Source organism: Apteryx rowi, unplaced genomic scaffold (assembly GCF_003343035.1).
Source record: "Apteryx rowi isolate R43461 unplaced genomic scaffold, aptRow1 scaffold_334, whole genome shotgun sequence".
Classification (NCBI taxonomy): Eukaryota; Metazoa; Chordata; class Aves; order Apterygiformes; family Apterygidae; genus Apteryx; species Apteryx rowi.
The window spans coordinates 838,718-862,864 of NW_020449797.1; the positions used below are offsets into that span (position 1 = coordinate 838,718).

Genomic DNA, 24,147 nt, shown 5'->3' on the forward strand with positions numbered 1-24,147 from the left:
CAGCTGCATTTGATGAAATTGAATAGAAAAAAGTCTCCGTATTAGACTTCATATTCAACAATGGAATATGAAAAATTTGTTCGAAAATGTCTGCTTTCTTTGTACATCATATCTTGTATGCAGTTACTTATGTTTGTCTGAAAGTATTGCGGATACAATTTTGAACCTATTGAAACTGGTGGAAAAAGCCTGCACTATATTTAGTGATCCATGAATTGCATGCTCAACATTTGAGGCACATGTATATGTTACTGATTTGTGATTTGTAACAGCTCCAGCTAAATTCCACCCCAAATAAGAATTAAAACAAAAATGATTGATAAAGTGAAACAAAAACTCCAACAAAATTAAGCACTGCTAATCCCCAGAATATTTTTAAAAATTCATCTAAAAATTTAAATAAATAAATACATTGTATGCTTGGAGCAGAACAATGTTCCTAACATTTGTTTAGCCACAAGTACATTTTGTTACAGGCAGCTTTGCAAAGCAGAAGGATATCTTCTTGCTCTCCTTAATTATTGAAAAGGGAAGGGGGTTTTTTTAAGCAGCTTTGTATGAAAAGAAGAATGTGGGTAATTATATCATTATTATCAGAGAATTGGTAAATATTTGCGAACAGTACTTTAAGGGAAAATGATTTAAGTGGTTCTGAGATTCTCTTAACATCTTTCTGAATATTCTAATATATTTGTTGCAGTGGACCAGGCAGATCCTTTTGCACATGTTGCTGCTCTTCACTTTGACCAAATGCTTCAGCGATTTGGCTCTCCCATTATTATTTTGAATCTTGTGAAGGTACAGTCTTTTGAATGCATTCTATATGTTTTCTAATTTTAAATAATAATACTCATTTCTGTAGAGTCTCTGTATTTTAGGTTGTGCTCTGAGCTCTTGGGAAGAAAATCTGCCATTTGTAATCTAATAAATCTCATCCTACGCATATATACATAGCTTTGTAGCTGCTTCCACTACAGCTCTACAAAAAAGAACAGTTGTCAATTTTATAGATTTACTACAGTAACATTTCACTGTTGTTTTCAGGTTCTTGCTATTACCGCTCAGATGGGAGAAAGTCCAAATAAATTCACCACAAAACTTAATTTAGCACTAAAACATGCTAAAATAGTATGGTTCCATGCAAAGCGATGGTTGTAGACACAAAAGACTGATTTTGCTCTTTGAAATATTATGATAAACACTTACCTTTCCTTTGTTTGCTCTGTCTGGTACAGTTGTGGATGTATGGGGGAAGAGGAAAGTGAAGCATCTAGGGCTAGGTATGAGCAGTGCCAGTGGCAGCAGCGGTGGACTAGTCAGGGGAGCCACTTCATTGCTGCAGTAAATCAGTTAGCTGCTGTGGGGGAGGCTGTGGTGCAAAGCCTGCACTTGTTGGGTGTTACATTTTGTGTTTGGAATTAATTTTTTAATTTTTTTCCTTCCCCCCCCCCGTTCCAATCCAATCATTTTATGTGGTGGCATCTCAGCCGGGCAGGTTTGACCTTGCTGTGGCAGAAAGTATACTGGCTAGTGTTAATAGGACGGGAAGAAAGGACTCCAGCCCCTTGGACTCTACCCTGTCTTAGATAAAACTTGTTAAAAAAAATATATGAACATCTGAATACAGTGTCATGAGAGAATAATAGGGTAATGTGATTTCTGCCTCGTAGCAAATAAAATGATGTTTAAAGAGAAAACGATTTATTTTCAAATTTGGGCTGCTGTAGTAGACCAGATGCAAATTGTCTAGTTTCTTTTTTGGTCTGGAGTTTCTATTTGTTTTTGGTAATTTTTCTGATGGTCAGAAAGTAAAGGTTAGTATATCTTATTGCGAATTTTTTTAATGAATTGTTTTCACATTTGAGTTTAATATAATAATTTGTTTTGCCTTGAATTATATCTTATATTTCTTTTTAGTCTTTTAAAAAATATTTATCATTTTGTTTATCATGTTGTAGAACTGTATTCCGTTGAAAAAAGGACCTTTTATGTGCATGTAGAATCAGTTCCTAGTATAAAAAATAGGGAAAAATACAAAAGGAAGGCTTTAAAAACTCTAAGTTTTAATAAATGGCAAATGTAACCTATTTTCTCTTTCTAGAAGCTCTTTTGTTTGGGATTGCTTTAAAGACTGTCCAAGAGTCTGTGGAATCAACTTCAGATAGCATTTGTTGACAAGAAAATGATTTTATGTGTGTCTTTCTTACAGTCCTAGCTTTCAAAGGCCATTGGTAGTGTGCGTCTAGACTCCCATGACCTCAACATGTGAATCATTATATGCTTTTACTCATAGGTCTTTTTATACGGTGGCTGAAAATGTATCTCTTTCCCTCCCTCTCTGTAGATGCTTAATATTAGGATGCTAAAATTAATGTTCCTTTATCACTTCGTGTACCACTTCAAAAAAAAAAAAAAAAGTGTTTGTATGTTGCTGCCACTTTTACAAAAATGCTAAGCATTTCTATCTTCAGTGCTTTTATTGTTTGATTTCTTAAAGGCTGATGAAACACAAATCCGTATCCTACTTTACTTGTCTATCCTACAAACTTGGTAACTAGTAACAAATGTATTAGATTTCCTTTTATTCATTCATGGCTGCTTTATGTAATTTTAAAACAGTTTTTATAATACAGGCTCGGTATAGATTTTAGTTTGGATTAAGTTGAGAGAAAAGCCATATCAATATATGAAGTACCTCAACATGTGGTATATTCATACAACGGGAATATAATTCTAATTTTTTAAAATCCTCACAAAGCTGTTGTTCCCCATTTCCCATCAATAATGGAGAAAAATTTACCTGGCTCCATGTCCCTGTGCTGCAAGAGTGAATGGGATGCCTTCCCTTCTGCGTGTCTTTTTTTCTTTTGTCTTTGTCCGTTTCCCCCGTCTTGCTGCTTTGGTTTCCTTGTGCTCTTCTTCCTCTTGGAGGCTTCCATTTTTTGACAGATGCTTATGCACAGTTGGGGTGGGTGACTTTCATTATTAGAGATCAACTGTTAAACACCTAAAATGTTTAGATTTTTCTCTCATTTTTAATGTTATTGGACTAGTTAGGCAAAAGTGCCTGCAGAAGTGCTTCCTGCATTTTAAATTTCTGTTAGCATGGCTAAAACACCAAAATACACCTTTGAAGTGAAGTGAAACTGCTCATGCTCAGTTTTTGCTCAGACTTTTGAAAGAGTATCAAAGTTTGCCCTAAAATGTTTGAGCCAGAGCTGTGCATAGATTGAGAATATACTAATACACAAAGGGATATGAGTCTGCTTTGTAGCAGGTATGCAGTGCTGCTGTATGACACTGGTTAATTGTCCATTTATTGTCTTTTATTAACAGACAAAATCTTTGCTAGATCTTCTCAAACTTTTCCAGTCTAAGGAATTCTAGACTGGGAAGAGCTTAAATGCTTATGAGAGCTTATGAAAGAGCTATTTAGTTTAGAAGCTCCAAGCATCATTCAGCTTTTTTTGTTTTTTCTTATTTAGTCCTTGTTGTTCTCCCCAAAAATGTACCTAGGAAAAAAGTGAAATAACTTTTTAAACACAGTTACAAAAATGCATAAAATATGCCCCCCCATCCCCAAGTTCTGTTTTTAGCACAGTTAAATCTTTTTTGTTGCTGATATATAGTATCCCTGTGATATTTCTGATTAAATATTTTGCTTAATAAAATATTAATAGTATAAGCCTGATATTGCTTCTCAAATTCAACTGTTGAATTTTCTGAAATTTTTGTGCATTGTTTGAACATAAATGATTAGTTTTGTTTATGCATTGTTTCTACATCATCTATATGATACAGAAAACACTGAAGTCTGGGTTAAAGAGTCTGTGGTAAAGAGTCTGTTTCTATCTATAATATATATGTGCACATATATATGCGTATGTATATGTATACAGGTTACATACACATGTTAATAAAAATACTAACGTTAACATGTTTCTTTTTTCGTTAAAGGAACGTGAAAAAAGAAAGCATGAAAGGATTCTTAGTGAAGAACTTGTTGCTGCTGTGACATACCTCAACCAGTTTTTACCCCCAGAGCATGCAATTATATATATCCCTTGGGACATGGCCAAATACACAAAAAGGTAGAAAAGATCTTCCTTCATTCTAGTGCTCTTAGCCATGGTATAAGGGACTGAATTCTGCTGAGTGTATCTCTTTTCAGTTCAATGTAGCTTAGGAGAGATGAGAGAATTCTATTAAGATCTATGCACAGAATAAAACTTCGGCTTTTTGAAGGTTTTTTTAATATTTCAGGATTTGGTTTCATTCCAAATTGGAGTAAGGCCTGAAAACTTTGAAATACTCTGTAAAGGGAAAAAAAAAAAAAGCCAACAACATTCCCTTTTATTTTGAATTAATCAAAACACTGCATTTTAAGGTTTTTAGTCCTGAAATTATTTTGAGTTATGAAATTTTGGAAATCAAGAAGTTTCATATCAATCAGTCTCTTCCGTTACCTCGTCCAGCATGAAATGAGAAGTTATAAGGCATTTAAATTTTTGCACAAGTATATATCTTAAAAGAAAAAGGGAAATATATATTTAGTAACTTTTTCTTCTAAGAGTTTGAACAGTAGAATGCTGTACTAGTATCATATAAAAATGATTAATGTTTTCCTAAATGTGGAGATATTTACAAGGAATGAACATTTTAAATCTGTAGGTCTGGATAACTGCTCTTAAGGAACCCACAACCAAGTTGTAAAATTCTGTGGCCTGCATGTGTCTACTATATCTTTTAATGCCAAAAATTCAATTGTAAGGTATCTGGCACAATATCAGTTTGAGCAAAATAATGGAAAAGCTGGTATAATTCAAAGGGCAGGAGCATGGTTAATGTTGGTTGATAACATTATATGGAAAAGTTTTGCAAAGCAACACTCTATTTGAGATTACAAGCATGGTTGGTAAAGGCTTGTCATATAGGTGAAAAAGACTATTGTTTTGAAGTTTGACTTGGTTTCAAACTTTTTTTTTTCCCTAAAAATGACATTGTTACCATACTGTGTACCACCATACACAGTTAAGTGTATGTTCAATTGTTTGTGTAATGGTTAAATAATGTATCTTAAAATAAGGCTAGCTTTCCTTTCAGAAGACATACCCAATGCAAGTTATTGGATTCCATATAGACAGAGGTTGATGAAGCTTAATGATCCGTCATATACAGGAATGGTATTAGGTGATCAAAAGATGCCCCTTCTTTAATCTTCTATGTGTATTTATATACTTATCTGCCCTAATACAGGTATAAAAATACTTAAGAGTGCTTCAAACAAGATTAAGTCTTTATGCAAGCCAGAGAGCTGTAAGAATGGAAGATAATGTTAATCTGTGCTTAAAGAATTTACAGTTACAGGAATACTGAGAACCATCTTGCTTCAACATATAGTTCTGAAATAAGTTTTCTAGAAAACAGTATCTGTGGAAAGGTTCCAAAAGATTGCTTCCATCTCAGTGTAAGCAATGCTTAAAAAAACCCCACATTATTTGTATTACTTGAAATATAAACATTGCATTAAAAGCTTTGAAAATGAAATTACTCGTAACCAGAAGTTAATCTCCAACAGTGGATGGATGTTCTGATCTGAACAGGAAGTGCAGGACAATGTGAAGGCCACTCTCTGAAACAAATGCTACTGAACAAAACAGCACCTTGCAAATAAAATGAGGGTATATAATTTAATTTAAGCATATATCCTTATCTGTCATGTTCTTACTTTGCAAAGCAGAAAAAGTTCAGTAGAGGAAAACTGGTATGGTATGAAAATCAAGCAGACTTTTAGAATTCTGAAGTCATCTTTTTCTAGTTTATGTGATATGTTTTATTAATAAGTAAATAAAATTGCTCAGAGATTGTCAGGGTCTGTTTTCTAAGTCTGTATCAAATAAGAAAACTATAGACATAATCCCTGTTAGATAAATAAAGCAGTGATGTGAGTGCTTAAATCATTTTCTTCATTAAAAAACTTTCTAAGCAGTTAAAATTGAGTATTAATGTATATTCAGTGTTTATTTTTTCTCGCTTCAGCAAACTTTGCAATGTCCTTGACAGACTGAATGTGATTGCAGAAAGCGTAGTAAAGAAAACAGGATTTTTTGTAAATCGGCCTGATTCTTACTGCAGTATCTTGCGGCCAGATGAAAAGTATGTATAATTTTATATGTGTATAATGAATAGCATCTCCAGCTTGGAGATTTTCCTGGAATGTCTAATGTCTATGGCATTATTTTTTATTTTAAGACTTCAATTAATAGGAAAATATATAATTTATTATTAAGCTATAGCAAAAAGAATTGCAGTCAGAGGCAAATGCTAGGAAATGCAAATACATTAAAAAAATTATAGTGCATGTAATTATGCTGCTGTTATTTATAATGAATACTTGCTTATTTAAAACCATTATAACTTGTAATCTTTGCTGTGTGTATATATATATAAAGGTTTTGGCGGGGCTTTTTTTTTTTTTTTTTTTTTAAACCAAGGGAGTCTGAAATCTGGGGGAAAATTTTAACACAGCAAACAAAGTTTAGAATTTAATAAGTGGCTTCTTTTAAGGCATACTATTAAAATACCTTTCATCTAGATGTTGCTAGGTTCAGTAATTTCCAATAGATTTTATGGTATTTACACATACAGAATTGAAAACCTTTTTCCTTGGAAAAATACAAACTGTATTTCCTTAGACTGCTGCAGAAGTACGATGATTTAATAAGCTGAATTCTCTCAAGTCTTTAAAAATTCAGAAGTAAAATACCTTCCAAATTAAAATTTACAGAATTTTTTGGTTCCAACTTTCAGCCTAGGGATCCAATCTATCACTACCCAAGTGGGCATTCTTATTCTGCATTAAGAGCATCTTGTGCCTTTTTAGCCTAACTTTATTTAGAAATAAACAGAACTAAAACTCACAGAGGCTCTCTTAGAGCTTTTCTCTGCCATGCAGTACAGCAAACATGGTGACTGCAAGCTAGCATGAACTAGAATGATGCATCCATGTAATGCTGTGCTGTATAGAGACAGTCTTGTGGGTGTCAAAAGCAGTATACAGGCTTGTCATAGCAGTGCTCCAATCAGGTAAGTTAACCCTACTAACTTGAAAAACTTCAGTAGTTCAGGAGTTACTTGCACTGAGCATAATTGCTTCTCTACCTCAAATGCCATTAATTTCTGATTCATGTTTTCTGTCTCTAAGGTATGGTTAGGACCTGTATAGGATTGTGAGAACTGGACAATAAATAGCCTGTATGCCTAGAATCAGTATGAAGGGGAGATTTAAATCAACCAACTTGTGCCACAGTGTACATTGTGCCTCCACCTTCCAGTCACTGGCATTGTACCTGCTTCAATTTTTGTGTCCTCAAGACCCAATCTGGCAGGGCTTGTATAGCTTGGATCCTGTTTCGTAGGGTGAGAAGAAAATATTTTATATGGCCTTCCAGACTTGTTTTAGCTTATGCCTTTGAATATTTCTACTCTAAGGCTAGATTTTTTGCAATGCAATTTAAATACATCATCTTACTACTGCGTAGAGCTTTCACTGCTTTCTGCTATTTAGGGATATCAGTTTTGCTTTGTGGCAAGTTTTTAATTGTCTCACTTTTTCACTGAGCAGACCTATACGTGGCATGATCTATTATTTTTTTTTTAAATGATTTGTAAGTCATCCTATTTTGTTTCCATTTCAGGTGGAATGAGTTGGGAGGTTATGTTGTTTCCACTGGTCGCTTGCAGGTACTGAAATAATAAACGTCACAGAATCACAGAATGGTTGAGATTGGAAGGGACCTCTGGAGATCATCTAGTCCAACCCCCCTGCTCAAGCAGGGTCACCTAGAGCACATTGCACAGGATTGCATCCAGGCGTGTTTTGAATATCTCCAGAGAAGNGTTCCAGTGCTCTGTCACCCTCACAGTGAAAAAGTATTTCCTCATGTTCAGATGGAAGTGTCTGTGTTTCAGTTTGTGCCCGTTGCCTCGCGTCCTGTCACTGGGCACCACTGAAAAGAGTCTGGTCCCATCCTCTCAACACCCTCCCTTCAGATACTTGTACACGTTGATAAGATCTCCTCTCAGCCTTCTCTTCTCCAAGCTAAACAGGCCCAGCTCTCTCAGTCTTTCCTCATAAAATTAATTCATATTTGCACTGACGCGTATCAGCACTCCCAAAGCAACAAAGAACCATTTCACTCAAATACCTGATTGCTGGTTCAGCAGACGACTCTCAAGTTAATGTTTATTGCAGAATAAACAGCATTATTGTAATCCATCCCAGGAACCCAACTGGGAAATAGGGATTAAAGTTCTTGGAAAGTACCGGAAAACCTTATGCTGCTGGAGTTGTATTTTTGCTGGATGTAGTCTGAGAAATGCTCATATTTTAAATTTGTTTCCATTACTACTTAGTCTGTAGTGCTACCAATGTAGTGAAAGTTAAAACAGCAGCATTTTAACTAGCTATGTAATACATCAGTGTTAACAATGTTAGACACAGGAGGTGGGAAATAAACATACTTAATTCTGGTGACATATTCCTAYACATGAAAATCTGTGACTAAAAGGAATCTCATCTCTGCTGGAAATTTTGTTGCAATTTCCATCACTGAAAGAAAATATGACTAGAAACACTGCTTTCTTTAAAGTTAGAAAAGTGTAGGAGGATAAAGTATAACGTAATGAATTTAAACATGAATGTCATGATTATGTACTCTGAACACAGCGCTTATTCTTAAGAAGCATTAATTGCTTTTTGACTTGCCATTCATAATTTTGTTGTTCATGTAAATTGGAAGGCATGTGTCCATTCCTGACCACTGGGATATGTTCTTTATGGGCAGATAAGCAACTGAATAAAAGTGATTTTTAAATGTTTTAAAATGAAGAAATAGATGAATGTTAGCTGGATTTTAATGTTAGTCTTACAGGTTTACCTGTATCAAGTGTATGCTGTCTTCATCTATTTATCAACCCAAATATCTGAGGTAGTCACCATAGGCATAAGCGTTTGGGCTGCAGCTCATCTCATCTTGGAACAGACATCTTGTGAATCACACCCAAAAGGTGCTTCTTTACTAAAACAGTAAAAGGAGCTTAAATGACTGGCTCTGGTGTAGCCTTATATATTTGGGCAGCAGAATCCCCCATGCTGTTATATTAAAATACTTATCATTTTCTTTCAACTGTTCAGATTATAAAAGAACAGTCTTTCTGTGTGCATTGTGGAAATGAAGGATGATGGCAGAAGCAGCATTAAAGAATATGTGCGTAATTGTGATCTTAAGCAGAATGTTCATATGTGTTACCCAAGATATGGAAAACTTAAAATATAAGTACCATAACAATAGAATTACAGCAATGTGACAGCACACTTCAGACAGTTGAAGGAGAAATTCAGTTTGTGTGATGATAAAAGCAAGATTATTCAGGAAGTAGGCCTTAAAGCTGTCTAATGTAGATTACTGGAGATGAGAAAATATCTTTGCTCAAGGCTTTGTGAATTGGTATAAAATTCAGTATTTGAGATTTGGCAAGGCTTGGGAATCTTGGGATAACAGGGAAAAAGTAATCATGAATGTAATAATTTGTTAATTAAAAAAATCTTTTATTTATTCGGATTTCTTTGCCAGACTGGTGTTCTCCGAACCAATTGTGTGGACTGTTTAGATCGCACTAACACAGCCCAATTTATGGTGGGAAAATGTGCTTTGGCATACCAGCTCTATTCACTGGGGTTGATTGATAAACCAAATTTGCAATTTGATACAGATGCTGTTAGGTAAGATATTTTAATAAAGTATGGCATGGACTTATTTTAATTTTGTGACCAGAGATTTAGGAAAAGTATGTATTTATAGAAGAAAGTGTAATTCTTTCTTTTGGAATGTTTTAATAATTTTTCTACATCTAAATTTAAAAAATCATCAATATTTGGGATCTTTTGAGAAAATCAAGTCACCTTGAAAATTTGCTATTCTGAAAAAGTATGTTAATCAGCTTTTTTTTAAGATAACTGCTTAACTTCATTTTCTTTATATACCTAAACTTAAACTGAAGTTTTCCTTTTAAATAAATGGAACAGACATGTACTATAAAAGGCTATTTTTAAAACTTTAAGCAAAAAGCAAACCAAAAAATAAAACTGAAATGAATACACGCTTTTATGCAGAATGCCAAATTTATATTTGTGTAGAAGTACATCTTCCCTTGCTATTTCCTGCTTTTCCTTCAGAAAAATGTGGTGCTTTTTTGTTTATCAAGGAAAATTTTTCAGCATGGCTGTTCTCAAATCTCATATCAAGGATACTTCTTTGAGCATCCTCAAATTATTAAAAAAAACACCTTTAGCTTTTAAATTAAAATGCCCAGGAGAAAATAAAGCAAAATCTCTAAGCTACTGAAATTGTGAATGTGCTTCAAACTTTAAAGTAAGCACTTCCAGTGCTCGCCTGGTGCCAGGAGCAGGTATGTGCAGAAATGATTTCACTCACAGCATGCTGGCTCTGTGTGAGGCGTTGGCTCTGGGGCACCACTGGGCCCCCCCGCCCAGCGGCTGGGGTGAGCTCAGGGCCAGCTCAATCCCTCAGGTGCTAGCAATGCCTCTCTGGCCTCCCCACGTCCCAGCTGCTAGTGCTTGTCTGTGCTGTGGGTTTACATCCGGGGAACAAGCAACTGCTGCTGCAGATACCAGTTGCAACCAGGGTTGCTGGCTTCTAACTGGAGGGGGTCCAAGCTTGGCCACATCTCTTAACCCACTCTCTGCAGTGTCCTCTACAGCTACTACTTACTTTGGTACTTCAGGCCGCATTTCACTACCTCTCCCCTTTCCACCCCTATTTTGGGACCCCCTATTTCCTCCATTGCTTCCTACTGCAATAGCCACATTTCCCATCCACCTTCTTCTCTCTGCCCTGTTCCCTCTCCATTCTCCAGCCCTCCTAAATTTCCATCACTTACATAACCATACCTACTAAGATTATGGTAGTTGCTTTCTCTCTGATTTTCCTGATACCTTATTTCTCATTATCTCTCTAAAATGTAGCTATTAGCCTGGCTTAAAAGGATACTTTTATCTGGCCACATTTGACTTATTTTTTTCTTTTCCATTGCATTAGATGTATGCCTCTGAAGCTTATTTTGTCATCTGTTGAAAGACTCATTTCTGAATTACTGCATTCAGGATTATTAAATAATCCTGCTTCATATTCTAACAAATTTTGAAGACAGATATGTACTATACTTTACCTCTCCATTGTGCAGTCTTTCTCTTTGACATACTGCATCCTTGATCCCTAATGTTCGCTTATTTCAAGTATCTGCTTCCTCCATACTCTGCTTCTTCATTGACTCTCCTCTAACTGGCCAAAGAGGGTGATCTTTAGTAGACGGTCATCCTTAATCTAGCAAATGTTTCTGAACAACCTTTTCTTCTTTTTTTCATTGCATTCTATGACAGTCCTCCATATCAGTTTTGATTTTCTCACACGGTCGGACTGACTGCAATCCAGAAGTTCTGTTGAACTTGATTTCTGAAGCCAGCACTTCAGTTGTGTTGGCCTTCCTGAAGAATGAAGGAAATGTGCATCTTGAACAGTCTGATTTTGTGTCTACTGAGATTGGTCTTCTTACAGACTTTGTTGTGCAGGGCCAATTCTGCGACCTATATTTCGTGATCCCATTAAAGTCATTGTTGTCCCATCTACGAAGTTTCATAGACAAGGTCTACATTTGCTGCTTATTTGATTGTATATAGTTAACTACTTTTCCTTATGCAGAAGACCAGTCTTCGTTTGCCTTGCACCCCTAATAGTTTGAGGCAATGGAAAGTTAATTTATTTGTACAAGTCTATTCCAAATCAAGTAAATCAACATCCTTTATGAATTTAAAGTTGTCTGCTTGCTATGAACCTCTATCACAAGGTTTATTCATCAGTTCCCTGCGGTTGACTGGAAAGGTTCTAAGACGTATCATCCTGTCTCCTGCCAGTTGTTGCCTTGAACCAAATTTTTAGCTCTAAGTTAACCAGGATTTCTGTCTTTTCCCCCCATACTTAAAAATAAATAAATAAATAAATAAGCAGATTCTCCTGCATGGCATTATGAGCTCTGAACAATTTGTATGGAGGCAAATGATTTTTTTTTTTTTAAGTCACTAAGCAGATGCTTCCTCCTAATCGATCATTTTGTACTTGACGTTGGGCAGATTTGTATTTTGTTTTTATGAAAATTGGTTTACTGCTTGGATAAGTATTCTTCCTCCAGAACTTTTTGAGGAGGACTTCAGTCAAATGGTTAATGGGTTACTTATGCAGTACTGCCCCTTTGTTGGAAACTTTCTTAAGGGTTATGCTCTTGTGGGTTTTTTTTTACTTTTTTTCCCTTCTTCTCCATTCCTTAAGGATTTCTTTCTTCTCAGGTTTTGCAGTCTATCACATACTGATGTTGGAATTGTTGTCTTGCTATACTGATGTGACATATGTTTCCAGTTTTTTTCTCTTCAGCCTTTTGACTACAGTTTCAACCTCTTCTAGCAAGATGTCATTCTTGTCATCATCTTGCTCAGGCAGGGCCATAGTTTCCAGTTCTGAGAAGCACTTTTTCAAACTGTTATCTTTTAGACTGGGGCACATCTCCTTAGGATAGACGTGTTTTCTGAGACTGTTGTCATGTTTTTGTCATTAATAAGGGTGCTTCTTGATTATCTTTATTACTTAGACTGCTCTCTCAATATGGAGTCTACTGGCAACTTTGTGATGCTAGAGGACAGTGTTGCTTTTAGCCAGTTCTCCTTGTTCATCTTAGCAGCTGTCTCTTTATACCTTCTTACCTGATACTTTTCCAGCTCCAGCAAATTGTATCTGACTGCCCTTACATTTCTCACAAAGTCATGTTCCTTCTGTCTGTAGCTTTGGGTCATTATTTTTGTGACTAGGGAAATTTTGGAAAGTTATGTCAACTTCATTCCCAGTGGACTTGACAGAACACGTAGCCTTGAGGTACTGGCATGTTCTGTCCCATTTAGAGTATTTAAAATACCTTAGTTTGTGAAGGATTACAGTTTGTTTTCTCCCTGCAAGCTAACAGGATTTGTTAATCTTCTCTCTGAATCTACAGAAGTGCGTATTCTGTAGCGTGAATATATTCTGGTATATTATAAATAAGTGAAAAAGTTGGAGTCTAATACTTTTTAGTAATGATTATATTTGAATATAATTTCCAGATACGATATTTATCTGAATAAAGAATACAGACATGCCTTTAAATTTCAATGAAAGTAAGCTAATAGTACTTCTTAATGAAATATTTCTTTGTAAACTGGTAGAAGTACTTAGGAGGAAAAAATGTATTGCACATTTAAGCAGGAAAAACAATTCAATGCCTGGGGGTGCCTTTAGAGTTCTAGTGTACTTTACCTCTAAACATTATTTTGTATTTTATACCTTATTATTTTATCTCTTAAAAACTCTTTTCAACAGTTTGATAGATGTCACATTTTATTTTTCCTTCAGATTATTTGAAGAATTATATGAAGATCATGGAGACACGCTTTCTCTGCAATACGGAGGTTCTCAACTTGTCCACAGAGTCAAAACCTATAGAAAGATAGCTCCATGGACCCAGCATTCCAAAGATATTATGCAAACGCTCTCAAGATATTACAGTAATGCTTTCTCAGGTGAACTATTTTAAGTACTTTTTTTTAAGCCATTATTTAGGAAACGATTTACTTGTGAATAATCGATACTGTGATCTTATCACAGAGATCGTCTGTACTATAATCTCAAAATAATTCAGTAAAATCTTGTAAATGGATATTCTGGTTTGATCAAGTCTTTATATCATACCCTATTAAAAATGCATGTTGTATTGTGCAGCCTTGTTTGGTAAAGTTAATTAACTGCTATGGGAAGTATTCAGCAAATGTTCGCATACAGTACTGAAACTGCCAGTGACGTTTGTAGCTCAATAGAAAAGCAGGTAAACTGTTACAGGGTTGTTATATGTATATGACATATGTATGTCATATGTATGTGTAATGCTGCATAGCTAGGGAAGGAAGTGGTAATTTTCTAGTAGACTGCAACTACTTGGAAACTAACTTCAAAACAGTGGATCAGCCACTGGTTGGAAATAGTTCAGTACCCTGTGGTTCATTTGGCTCAAGTTACCGCTTTGGTTAGTGACAACTCTGCATGTGACAAAATGTGGGAGCACAGCATTAGAGTACTGTTTCTGAATGTAATTTATGTAATTTGTTTGTCATATTTGGAGAAACTAGTGAGATATGCAGAGAAAAGGATTTGTAGATGTTAATGAGCTTGTTTATGTCAGTGAAATGGCCTGTGATTGTTTGCAGTGGCAATAAGGCACACTTTCATTTATCCTTATGAGCAAAAGGAAGCAGGTGTGCAGTATCACCTGTACTGATAGCTGCAAGATGGAACAAATCTCCAAAGCTGCTCAGTTTTATGCCAGCCACTTTAATGATCAAGCRGAAGCTTTTGGAAATAAGCATGAGCAGAGTTCTAGATCATCGTCTGAGGCTATAGTCTGCTTGCACAGATAGTCAAAATGTGTGGGTGTTTTAGTAACAGAAGAGTTTGTTACAAAGAAGATGTCAAGTCTTGTCAGTTACAAAAAGAACAGAACATACAGAATGAAAAAAACCTATCGTCACCTGGGCAAACTTACAGTTGAGTACATGAACAGATGTTAATCTTTACAGAAATGAGTAGCAAAACTGAACCTTTCATGGAAGGTGCTGCACACTTCCACCAGCTTACTTATGGTTTCGGTGTTTGATCCCAGTTGAGCCAAATACTTTTGCTACTTTACGTGTTCTGTGTGTTTGAAGATGCCATTGTTGAAAGGTAGGATTCAGTGTTGTGTTTATTGTGTTTTTAATATGAAAGATTAATATGAAAGAATATTTTGTATTTTAAAATTAATGTTAATATATTAACATTCATATATATTTTAATATGAGTTACTAATATTTTAATATGAAAGAAGATTCAATTTACATGAAATTTAAAGGATCACTGTCCAGCAGTGCCTGTTACAATTCATGTAGTATCTCCACACCTGTTAATAGGACAAACTGAAAGAGATAACTTTAAGAATAAAATGATCTCAGACAGCAAATGTAACGGAAGAATTTTTAGAACCATATACTGATTTGCTATTGGTATTGGTATTAATCGTTATGGTATTATCCATCACACTCCTTAAAAAAAAATCTGCTGGGCTATCCAATTCACGAGCCAGCATTTTCTTGTTTCTGATCTGAAAGACTTTCCTTTAATGCTTATGAATTTTACATTACTTACTTACCAGTAGAAAACAGGCACAGAAAATATTAGTGATTTGCTTGAAGTCCTACAGTATATCAGATTCAGAACAAGATTACTAGTGGCCTGCTAACAGTGCCTCCCAATTAAATCACTTAGCCACATTTGTTCTGTTTGTCTATTATAAAAAAATACATGATTATAAAATAATTTACACTTTAAGCAAATGATCTAATCTGTTGACCTCAAAGCCCTTAGGATAATCATTACTAATTAAGTTGTATGGATGAAGAAAAAATAAGACACACATTGGTTAAGTGATTTTCCTGGAGATACTGATCCAGTAGATAACACCTGAACTTGTAAGAAAGGTAACTTTGATTGCAGTTTGAACTTAGTTCTTGATATGTGCTTAGCTTTCCTATACATTTTTTGTATCTATAAATTTGTGATATATAGCCTATGTAATAGAAGAATGAAGAAATAAAAAAGTGTTCTCAAGGTCAGGTTAGTGACTGAACTTAGAAGGAAAACAAGGTTTTCTCACAAAAATATGTGACAACCAATTTTGTGATAACTTGAAAAAATCTGACAGCTTTAGGCAAATTCTGACTTTTAAAAACATACATGCTGGAAACGTGCATGAAATATTTTCAACATTTGAAAAAAGTAGAGGATACAGTGTTGGAAGTATACTGGTTATAAACCGATAAGTTGTCTGAGAAATAAAAAWGTCACTCAGCTAAGAATTAGATACTCCTTTGAGAACCTCTTTGACAGGCATTCTGAATAGTTGAATCTAACATTTTTCTTTTATTTGCGATTGTCAGAAAAATTAGGAAACAATATTCCAAATAATATTTTTCTAGCTTTTATGCCTTTTAGAAAGTAATGTGACATTACAGACTTCAGTGGTAGAGTTGCAACATGCATAATAAGCTTCTGGAATCTGGAATAATCTGTTTATCCACAAACAGGTCTGGACATAGTAAACTACCTTTTAGTGGTGTATGAATGTAAACTTAATTATTATGCCCTTTTAGTCATGGGATGTGATAGTCCCAACTGTGTTGAATCTCTCATGATTTAGTGATTTGTCATGTAGTGCAGTTGCAAACTCAGATTGAGAGCAGTAGATTATTTTAGGCTAATTCAATTAAATGGCCCCTTCAGTTCCTGTTTTTTCAAATGGTCTTAAAAATGTGCTAGTATACACGTACATTGCAGTATCTTTCAAAAAATYGGTGCAGTCTTCCTATTTGCTGTACACAATTTTGACATTCAGTGCTAACAATGAAGGAATAAAACCTGTTTGCTCCTTTGTCTGTTCCACACGTAGTGTTACATTCTTATTTATTTATTTTTGAAAAGAGAGATTTCATCTAGATAGGAAAAACAATCTAAAAAGCTCACTATCCTCTTTTTTTGTGGCCAGTGCTTCAAAGAAAGACAAAAGTTAGCATTATTTTTGTTCGAAATTAAGTCATAAAATTGTTCAGCCCTTAAAATAAGGGGGTAAGGGGAAGGAGGATTATCTCCTTTCAAGTTAAATATCTTCTTCCCCAACAACTTGCATATATATGCACCTGTCGGAAGATTTATCCTTAAAAAAATCTTTGTTTTATGACCTATCTTCAAGTTGAGAGTTGAGACGTAAAACAGTAGAAGGACATTTGCTGCTAAATGTTCTACATTTTTAAGTTCAAAATGCAGCTGTACAAACTGAAACAATTAATGCAGAAGAGAGTTTGAGTCCTGAAGCAATGTAACATTTAACAGTGCAGTCACTTGCTACTGAAGAGAAGTAAGAATGCTTTACTGTACTACTACTATAGTCAGATCCACATGATTAATTGAGTGGTAGTGGTTTAAATTCAAGCTGTTTTTAATACAACAAATTTCATTTCATTTTAGCATCTGTCATATAAGCAGTGAGGTAGTTTCTTAACTGAATTATTTTGTTTCACTCTGATTAGGTTAACAATTTCAAAATACCTTCTGTTCTTTGCAGGTAAAAAAATGGTAAATGAACAAAGGAGGCTCATCTCTGCCTTTAACTTTTACAAATTCTCACCAAGTTTAACCTATTTGCTCTTGTTAATTCATTTTGTCTTTCAGGCTCCTCCAGTTTCTGTGTTCAAAATAAGTAGAGAGCTTTCTTGGGTTTTGTTCAGCAGTTTCCCTAAAATAGCTTCTCAGGAAGAAAGAATGTATGCTTTTGCTTGTGACTTTGCCTTTCTTTGTGACTTTCAGTGTCCTCAACAAGGTTTTTTTCAAACCTTTTTATTGAGTTTGGCATAGCTTTCTTGCAGTGCTCCTGCCCTTTCTCATTCTCTCCCTATGTCTTGGTTAAACCGTGACGCTATTTTGCAGAAGTAGTACAGTCTGAAAGCCATAAAGACCTGCATATATCTCAAGGGTTACTGTATCAGTGTTTGTAGGTTGATCATTTTAAAGATCTATGGAAGGTGAGGAGTAAGAAAGAAGCTAAAATAAGCATGTTTTTGAAAAATGCTCTGAAGGGACAATAAAAGTAGCTGGAAGGAGTATGAGTGGAGAGAAAAGGAAGAGAAAAAGCCAGATTCAGGATGAAGGGTCCTATAAGTAGGGAAGGAGAGCCACACATCATCTCTTTCCCTTTTCCTGGCACCTTGCCCTGTTACACCATGCAATTCTCTTATACAGAAGATCTCACATCCAAATACTGACCTCCACATCTACACAATCCTATAAAGTTCTGTACTTTTCTATAATCCTGTTGTCACCAAATTTCTACATAACACTTCATTTCTCAGCCACTTGAATGTCTTAACTCATGTAAAAATGTCGTATGTTGTACATGGGGAAGAGATGTTAGAATTTGGGGGGAAAGGAGGTATTGACTGAAACATCAGTGGTGACCAGGAATCAATTTTGTCCTTGCTGTCATACCACCACTTTGTGGATTATGCCTGTTGTTTTATCTGCCATTTGGTATACTGAGACTTCATAATATAAGTCTCTTTGATGCAGTCAGTGTTGGCAAAGGGACACTCAACTCTCATAATACTTTTTTATAAAACATGGAGAAAACTAAAGCAGCAGCACTATGAAACAGAGTGGCTCTACTGAAGAACTAGTCCTTGAAGTATTCCTTTTCTGATGGTTGCTGAAGTACAAACAAGAGTAGAGGCAAAAGCTTTCCATGTGCTAATTCCTCAGAGCAGAGATAGAGCTTGATTCTCCTCACATTCCCTATGTCTAAAGATCCTTTGCCCCTAAGCCTTCCTCTGTCCCTGCAGCTACGCTTTCAAAGCCTAAACCTGGTCTGTCTTTATTCACCATCCCAGAGCCCTCATCTGACTCCAGCTTTTCCTCATACCTGTTGTAACTCATCCTATCTGTGGCTAGGTAGTGAGAAATTTTAAAGATGTGGATGAACAACAACATCTCTTGTCATGTTTCATCTACAGTGGTATGCATCTGCTGGATTTTAGTGCTTGCCTTACTTAGTTTTGATGAAGCTTAGCATATGACAAGAGAAATTAATCTTTTAATCATTTAAACCAACAAGAAAAAAGTTATCAAAAGGTGTCTATGAAGGTTAATGCATTTTACTGACTATGCTCTGGTTAGAATACCCCAAAGAAATCATAGTTTGTGTGATGTAGGGAATTTGTGTATTGTATGAATGCTGTTTAATTTCATGAAATCACTCTTCTGTTGTAGAGTGTTTGATATGCAGTAAATTCATCATGATATGGCAGATTCCCTGACACATGGATAAATATGTGCACATGCTTCATGCATGCACCTATGTGCCATCTCAAATACCCCAACAGGAGAGAAGCCTTGAACTTCACTAACTGGATGCTAGCTGAACAGTAGCAGTGTAAGCAGCTACACTGGCTTGGCTGTCTGGAGGCTGAAAACAGGAAAGATTACTAGACAAAAAAAGAGGGTGGTAATACTCAAATTTTGAGAGTCTTGCAGAGACCTATCTGGGAGAATTCTCCAAGTCGTCTAGTCAGTCTCAGTTCCTCAAGTTTGGGCCTTTAAATGCAGAGTCTGTCTTGGAGTCTTACCAAGCTGATGGAGAAGGAAACGGGTGTGGGGAGAAGGGATGTAAAGGTGTTGTGTTGTTGCCTCCCTCCTCTCCTCCTGCAAAGGACTGTGCATCTTTTGCCATTTCTGGAGCTTCTTGTTTTACTGCAACCTGTTGCAAAATCTTGGCTTTCACTGTCATGCATCCTTAAAGAAATGGACTGAAAAGAGAGGGCAGAATAGTGGGACAGGATCTGTTTTAAATTATTGTGGCAGAGGTGGGGGACTGAACTGCAGAACGGGACTTATTTCTGTGAAGGCTCTAGGCAGAGCTTCTCCTCAACATAAAGTCAGCTCCGAATGAAGCCCAGTTACTGTGGTTGAAGCCCAGAGCTCCTGGTAGAAATCTTAGGCTAGAACACGCTCGGTGTGTGAGGCACAAACCAAACAAGGGAATGGCTGATGGGGACTGAGCTGTACCACGTTCCTGGCAGTAAGCGTTCTTCTTGTCTAACAGATGCAGACAGGCAGGATTCCATTAATCTGTTCCTGGGAGTGTTCAAGCCTATGGAAGGAAAACCTCACCTCTGGGAACTTCCTACCGATTTTTATTTGCACCACAAGAACACTCTCAGTCTGTTGCAGACCAGGCGAAGGTATTTTGCTGTTCTTTCTTTTTTCTTTGTTTTTGTCCTAATAAATTTCAAAAATGTATGCTGTTAACCAAACTGGGCAGTCTGTCAAACTGGAACAAAAACTTGTTTACTATTTTTTAAGCTTTTATTAAAAAGAATTAAAAATTATAACCTTTTGAAAGAGATTATAAAAAATGTTGGACAGTGGTGTTTTGAAGGATTTGCTTTAGGACTTTTATTTTCTTTGTACAGAACAAAAAAGTTTCTTTCATATGAAGTTCTATCCTGCAGTGTGAAATGATTCACTATTTTACTGAAGGACAGTTTACCAATGTCCCATTAAATTGTATACAGGTGTGGTTTTATTGGTCATTTTTATTGTTAGTGTTGAATTTGAGATTATGATGAGCATTCCATTAATTAATTTATGTAATGCACTTAGTCTACAGCTGTGCATATGAAGAAGCCTATACTACTTTTTACCTTCCAGCCATATCTGGCCTGTTTTGAAGATTTTTTTTCTTGGTTTGCATCCCATTGTAGTTGCACGGTGATATACAGAAATAATAGAGCTAAATCATAGAAGTTTTTAAGTAATTTTTAGCATGATTGCCTCACAATATGGAATAATTTTGTTAAGGATCGTAAATACTGAATATAAAAAATACTTTCCCAATTTTATTAATAAGGGCAGTGCTAGACTTGTACTAGATTATCTGCCTTAGAAGTTTTGCTATTTATATTTTTGTTCATTCTGTCAGTTGTAAAGCTCAGTCTCATAAATGGTAGATCAGAATATCTGCATTTAGGTTTTTATCTGTGGAAGATTCAAAGTGTTTAAAGAGTGCACATAGTCCCTGTTAGCTACTTATTCCATTAACCCATCATGGCAGCTGGCATGTGATATAACTGTTTCTAAATTGCAATCCTTTTGTACTGTCTCCTGAGGCTTTTTTTGATGCTAGCTCTTATCAGCCGTACAGCTAAGTGCTAGTTCAGCCACGTATGAAACATGCAACATTAATTTTATTGCCTATTGATCATGAACAGTACTGTATGTACAAGTGAATCCAGCTGATATACCACAAATATATGAATGTTCCAGTCTCCCTTTCACCTGTTACTCGTTTGTCAAAAACTGTCTCTTATTCGTCATAGATACTGTTCTCAGATGAAACAGAACATTTAAAAAAAATGGTAATATTCTTCATTTACTTGTTAATTAGTGTCACATTTCATTCTGGTTGAAATTTATCTTCTGAACATTTATAATATGCACCCAAGATGGTTTTTCATGTGGACATAATGACACTTCCATGTAATAAGTTGATGGGTGAAAAAAACTCTTCCAAGTAATTTTTGTTTGTTTCTACCAAACTATTTTACAAGTTCTTTGAATAGCTGCTTCTTGTCTCTTTGTGCAGTGCCTCTATTAGGTTCCTTGGGCACAGCAGCAAAAGAGATAATAATGAAAACTCATAATGAAAACAAGGATTATAGGAAAAGAAGGCCGATGATGTTTCCTGTAATTGAAGCTTCTTTTGATTATCTGTGCCTTTCCTATATTGTATCTGTTTCTCCATCGGAAGGAAGAGATTTCATAATGAGTTTCACCTATTACTTTTATATTATTTGTGTAATTCATATGAAAGCCCTGTGAAAGATGGGCAGGAAGAGTTTCTGTTGTCACCTTACTTACAATTTTTATCCAGGAGGAAAGCTGGATGTGTCTGCGTAGTTTCTGAAGGCACTGGAGAAAATGGCGTGCTAGCATGTCCTGATACACCACTTCATCAAGGGATGGGACTGTCAGGCACAACTCCTTTCTTTTTGTTTAGGATGTACACAGTTGTTGAAACTGAAGTTGTTGCCCTGCCTGTTTTGCACTGTTCTCTGAGTCTCATGAACAAATCTGTCTCTGGGCATGGGAATACCCCTGTTGTTTCTGCTCCAGGTAGCTAGCTGCATTGACATCAGTAGAAGATAACCCCTATAATATTGTGATTACAGCCCATGTAATATTGTGATTACATGTGTATTTGAAATAAAATCAATGAAGATAACTGAATGTTTTTTCAAACCAAGTAATAATTTTAGGTAGTAGTAACTGTCAGAATGATTTAAAGAAAAATTTAAAGTATATTTGAGAAGAGAAAATCGAAGTATGTAAACATGAATGAAAGATAGAGCACTTTGTTTTCTGAATATTGCTTGACTTCCTTTGTTTGCTCTTTCAGAAATACTGCGTAAGCTTCCAGCAGACCTTGTTTTTGCTGTTAGCTCTGCCAACATATAGTTATCAGACTTGGGACAGCTGTCATATCAAAATGTTTTTCTACAGAAAGAAGTCAACTGCTTTGACAATGTTCAGATTTCATTTAATTGTTTATTATCAGTGACCTTCGTTTCTTCATATCCCTTTCCCAAATTTAAGGATCTAAACAATAAGTGTTGAGGGGGGGGTTGAGACCAGAACAGAAGAAATACATATGGAGTAAGCTTACCTCATGGCTTTGCATTTTCTTCATTTTTTTCTCCAGACACCATATGTACTAGAGCTTAAATTTCAGTACTGTAGGTAAGCATCTGAAATGATGTTGTGTTTAATGGAGGGAAACTCCCCTCCCTCCATACCTGTATGGAGCCTCAGGTGTTTGAAATACATGTCCTCAGGGCAAAGCTGGGGCCTGTTAATGTCCTCCATCCAGGGATAATACTTTATTTTCTCCCACACTTGAATTATAAAGATGTATGTACCAGTGTGACACTGTATGGTTGTTTAACTAGTATGTGCAAATGTTTAGATTGGATGCAAGATCAAATCTCCTGTGTCAGTTGTGTGTCTGTCTTTCCTGTACAGCTACACTTACTGGTGGACCACAGGTGTGCTAAAGCATTTACCTCTTCCTTTTGATGAAGGTAGGAACTGTGTTTGCTCATTGCCTTAGAGAATGTCTTGAAAAAAGAGTTTTAGTCACTAATGCTTTAAGTTTCTTGGATCACAAATTTTTAAAAAACACTGTTTCCACAGTGATTGCTAAATCCTTTTTTTCACAAGAAACTATGATTTTTTTCAACTGCAATATGCAAGAGAGATCTAACTCTTCAGCTGTAGAGTCAGATAATACAGATCAGTGACTAAAACTTGATCATTATATGTTTATTTATTGTTTATATGTTTATTATGAAAGCTGTCTCTTTCTTTATATCGTGTTTTCTTGTCTTAGAGGGGATATAGCTGTAGAAAAATGCCTGGTAAGATGGCTAGGTAAACAGGCTACTTTTTATTTAGATTTCTGCCGAGTTGGTAATTGTTAGCAAAAAGAAAATTTACGGGTTTGTGTTTATTTTTTCCCAGTGACATGTGCTGAAAACAGACGCAAGTTAACAGTGAAGAAGTTCCACAAGTGTGAAGAGGAAATTGATATCCACAATGAATTTTTTCGGCCATATGAGTTGAGCAGTTTCGATGAGACCTTCTGCTTGGCGATGACCAATTCTACACGGTACATTAGGGATGTTTTGGGATTGTAAAGCCTGAACTGAACTTGGTTTGATGTGATTTAAATGTACATTTGATTTATTTGACTAAACTTGGGCAACATGGTAGATGCAGGTCTTTTGKTTTTTTTTTTTTTGTTGTTGATGGTGGCGGTGGTGGTTTGGAGGCTTCAAGTTTAGTAAACTTCTAGAAACTAAATGACAATACTGAAGTGGCAGTGCAGCTCTAAAAAAATTCTGTTAAGATAGCACTAAAATTTACAATTGCCTTCCATTACTGAGTGTACAATGGTTGGACATTCATAAGCTGAGAAATGGACCTCTCTCTGTGGACTTCACAGATCACAGAGGCTACTTCAAACCATTTTTTTCCTAATTGTTCTGCTTTCATTTTACAGTTGTTTTCCTCAGTTCATCAGGTTCTCACAGCTGGCCAGATATTTGTTTTTTGTTGGCAGTAATCAGTTGGATATTCTAAGCATGATCTTAATCATGCTTTAGCTAAATGACTTCCATGCAAATTCTGTTTCATGTAGCTTTTTGACCCAATTTGAGTGTTGGCAGCATCTTGAAAAGAATGCAGCTGAGTGACAGGGCTTCCTCAGTACAGGAATATGTCATTGCCTCAGCCTCCTTGGCACGTGGTGATGTTTGCAGCTGTTTTATGGGAGTATATAATGCAATTGAAAGCT

At 35.8% G+C, this 24,147-nt stretch overlaps 1 protein-coding gene across 5 annotated transcripts in view; it reads left to right on the forward strand.

The window, feature by feature from the left end:
• FIG4 (FIG4 phosphoinositide 5-phosphatase) overlaps positions 1–24,147 on the forward strand; it is an 80,034-nt gene that overhangs the window by 25,732 nt on the left and 30,155 nt on the right. For all 5 annotated transcript variants that reach the window (XM_026072015.1, XM_026072014.1, XM_026072016.1 and 2 more), the window contains 9 exons: positions 701–798; positions 3,958–4,091; positions 6,040–6,156; positions 7,698–7,743; positions 9,636–9,784; positions 13,515–13,681; positions 19,837–19,975; positions 22,815–22,873; positions 23,313–23,460. In XM_026072015.1, coding sequence (XP_025927800.1) covers positions 701–798; positions 3,958–4,091; positions 6,040–6,156; positions 7,698–7,743; positions 9,636–9,784; positions 13,515–13,681; positions 19,837–19,975; positions 22,815–22,873; positions 23,313–23,460 — 1,057 coding nt within the window. The remainder of the gene's footprint in view (positions 1–700; positions 799–3,957; positions 4,092–6,039; positions 6,157–7,697; positions 7,744–9,635; positions 9,785–13,514; positions 13,682–19,836; positions 19,976–22,814; positions 22,874–23,312; positions 23,461–24,147) is intronic.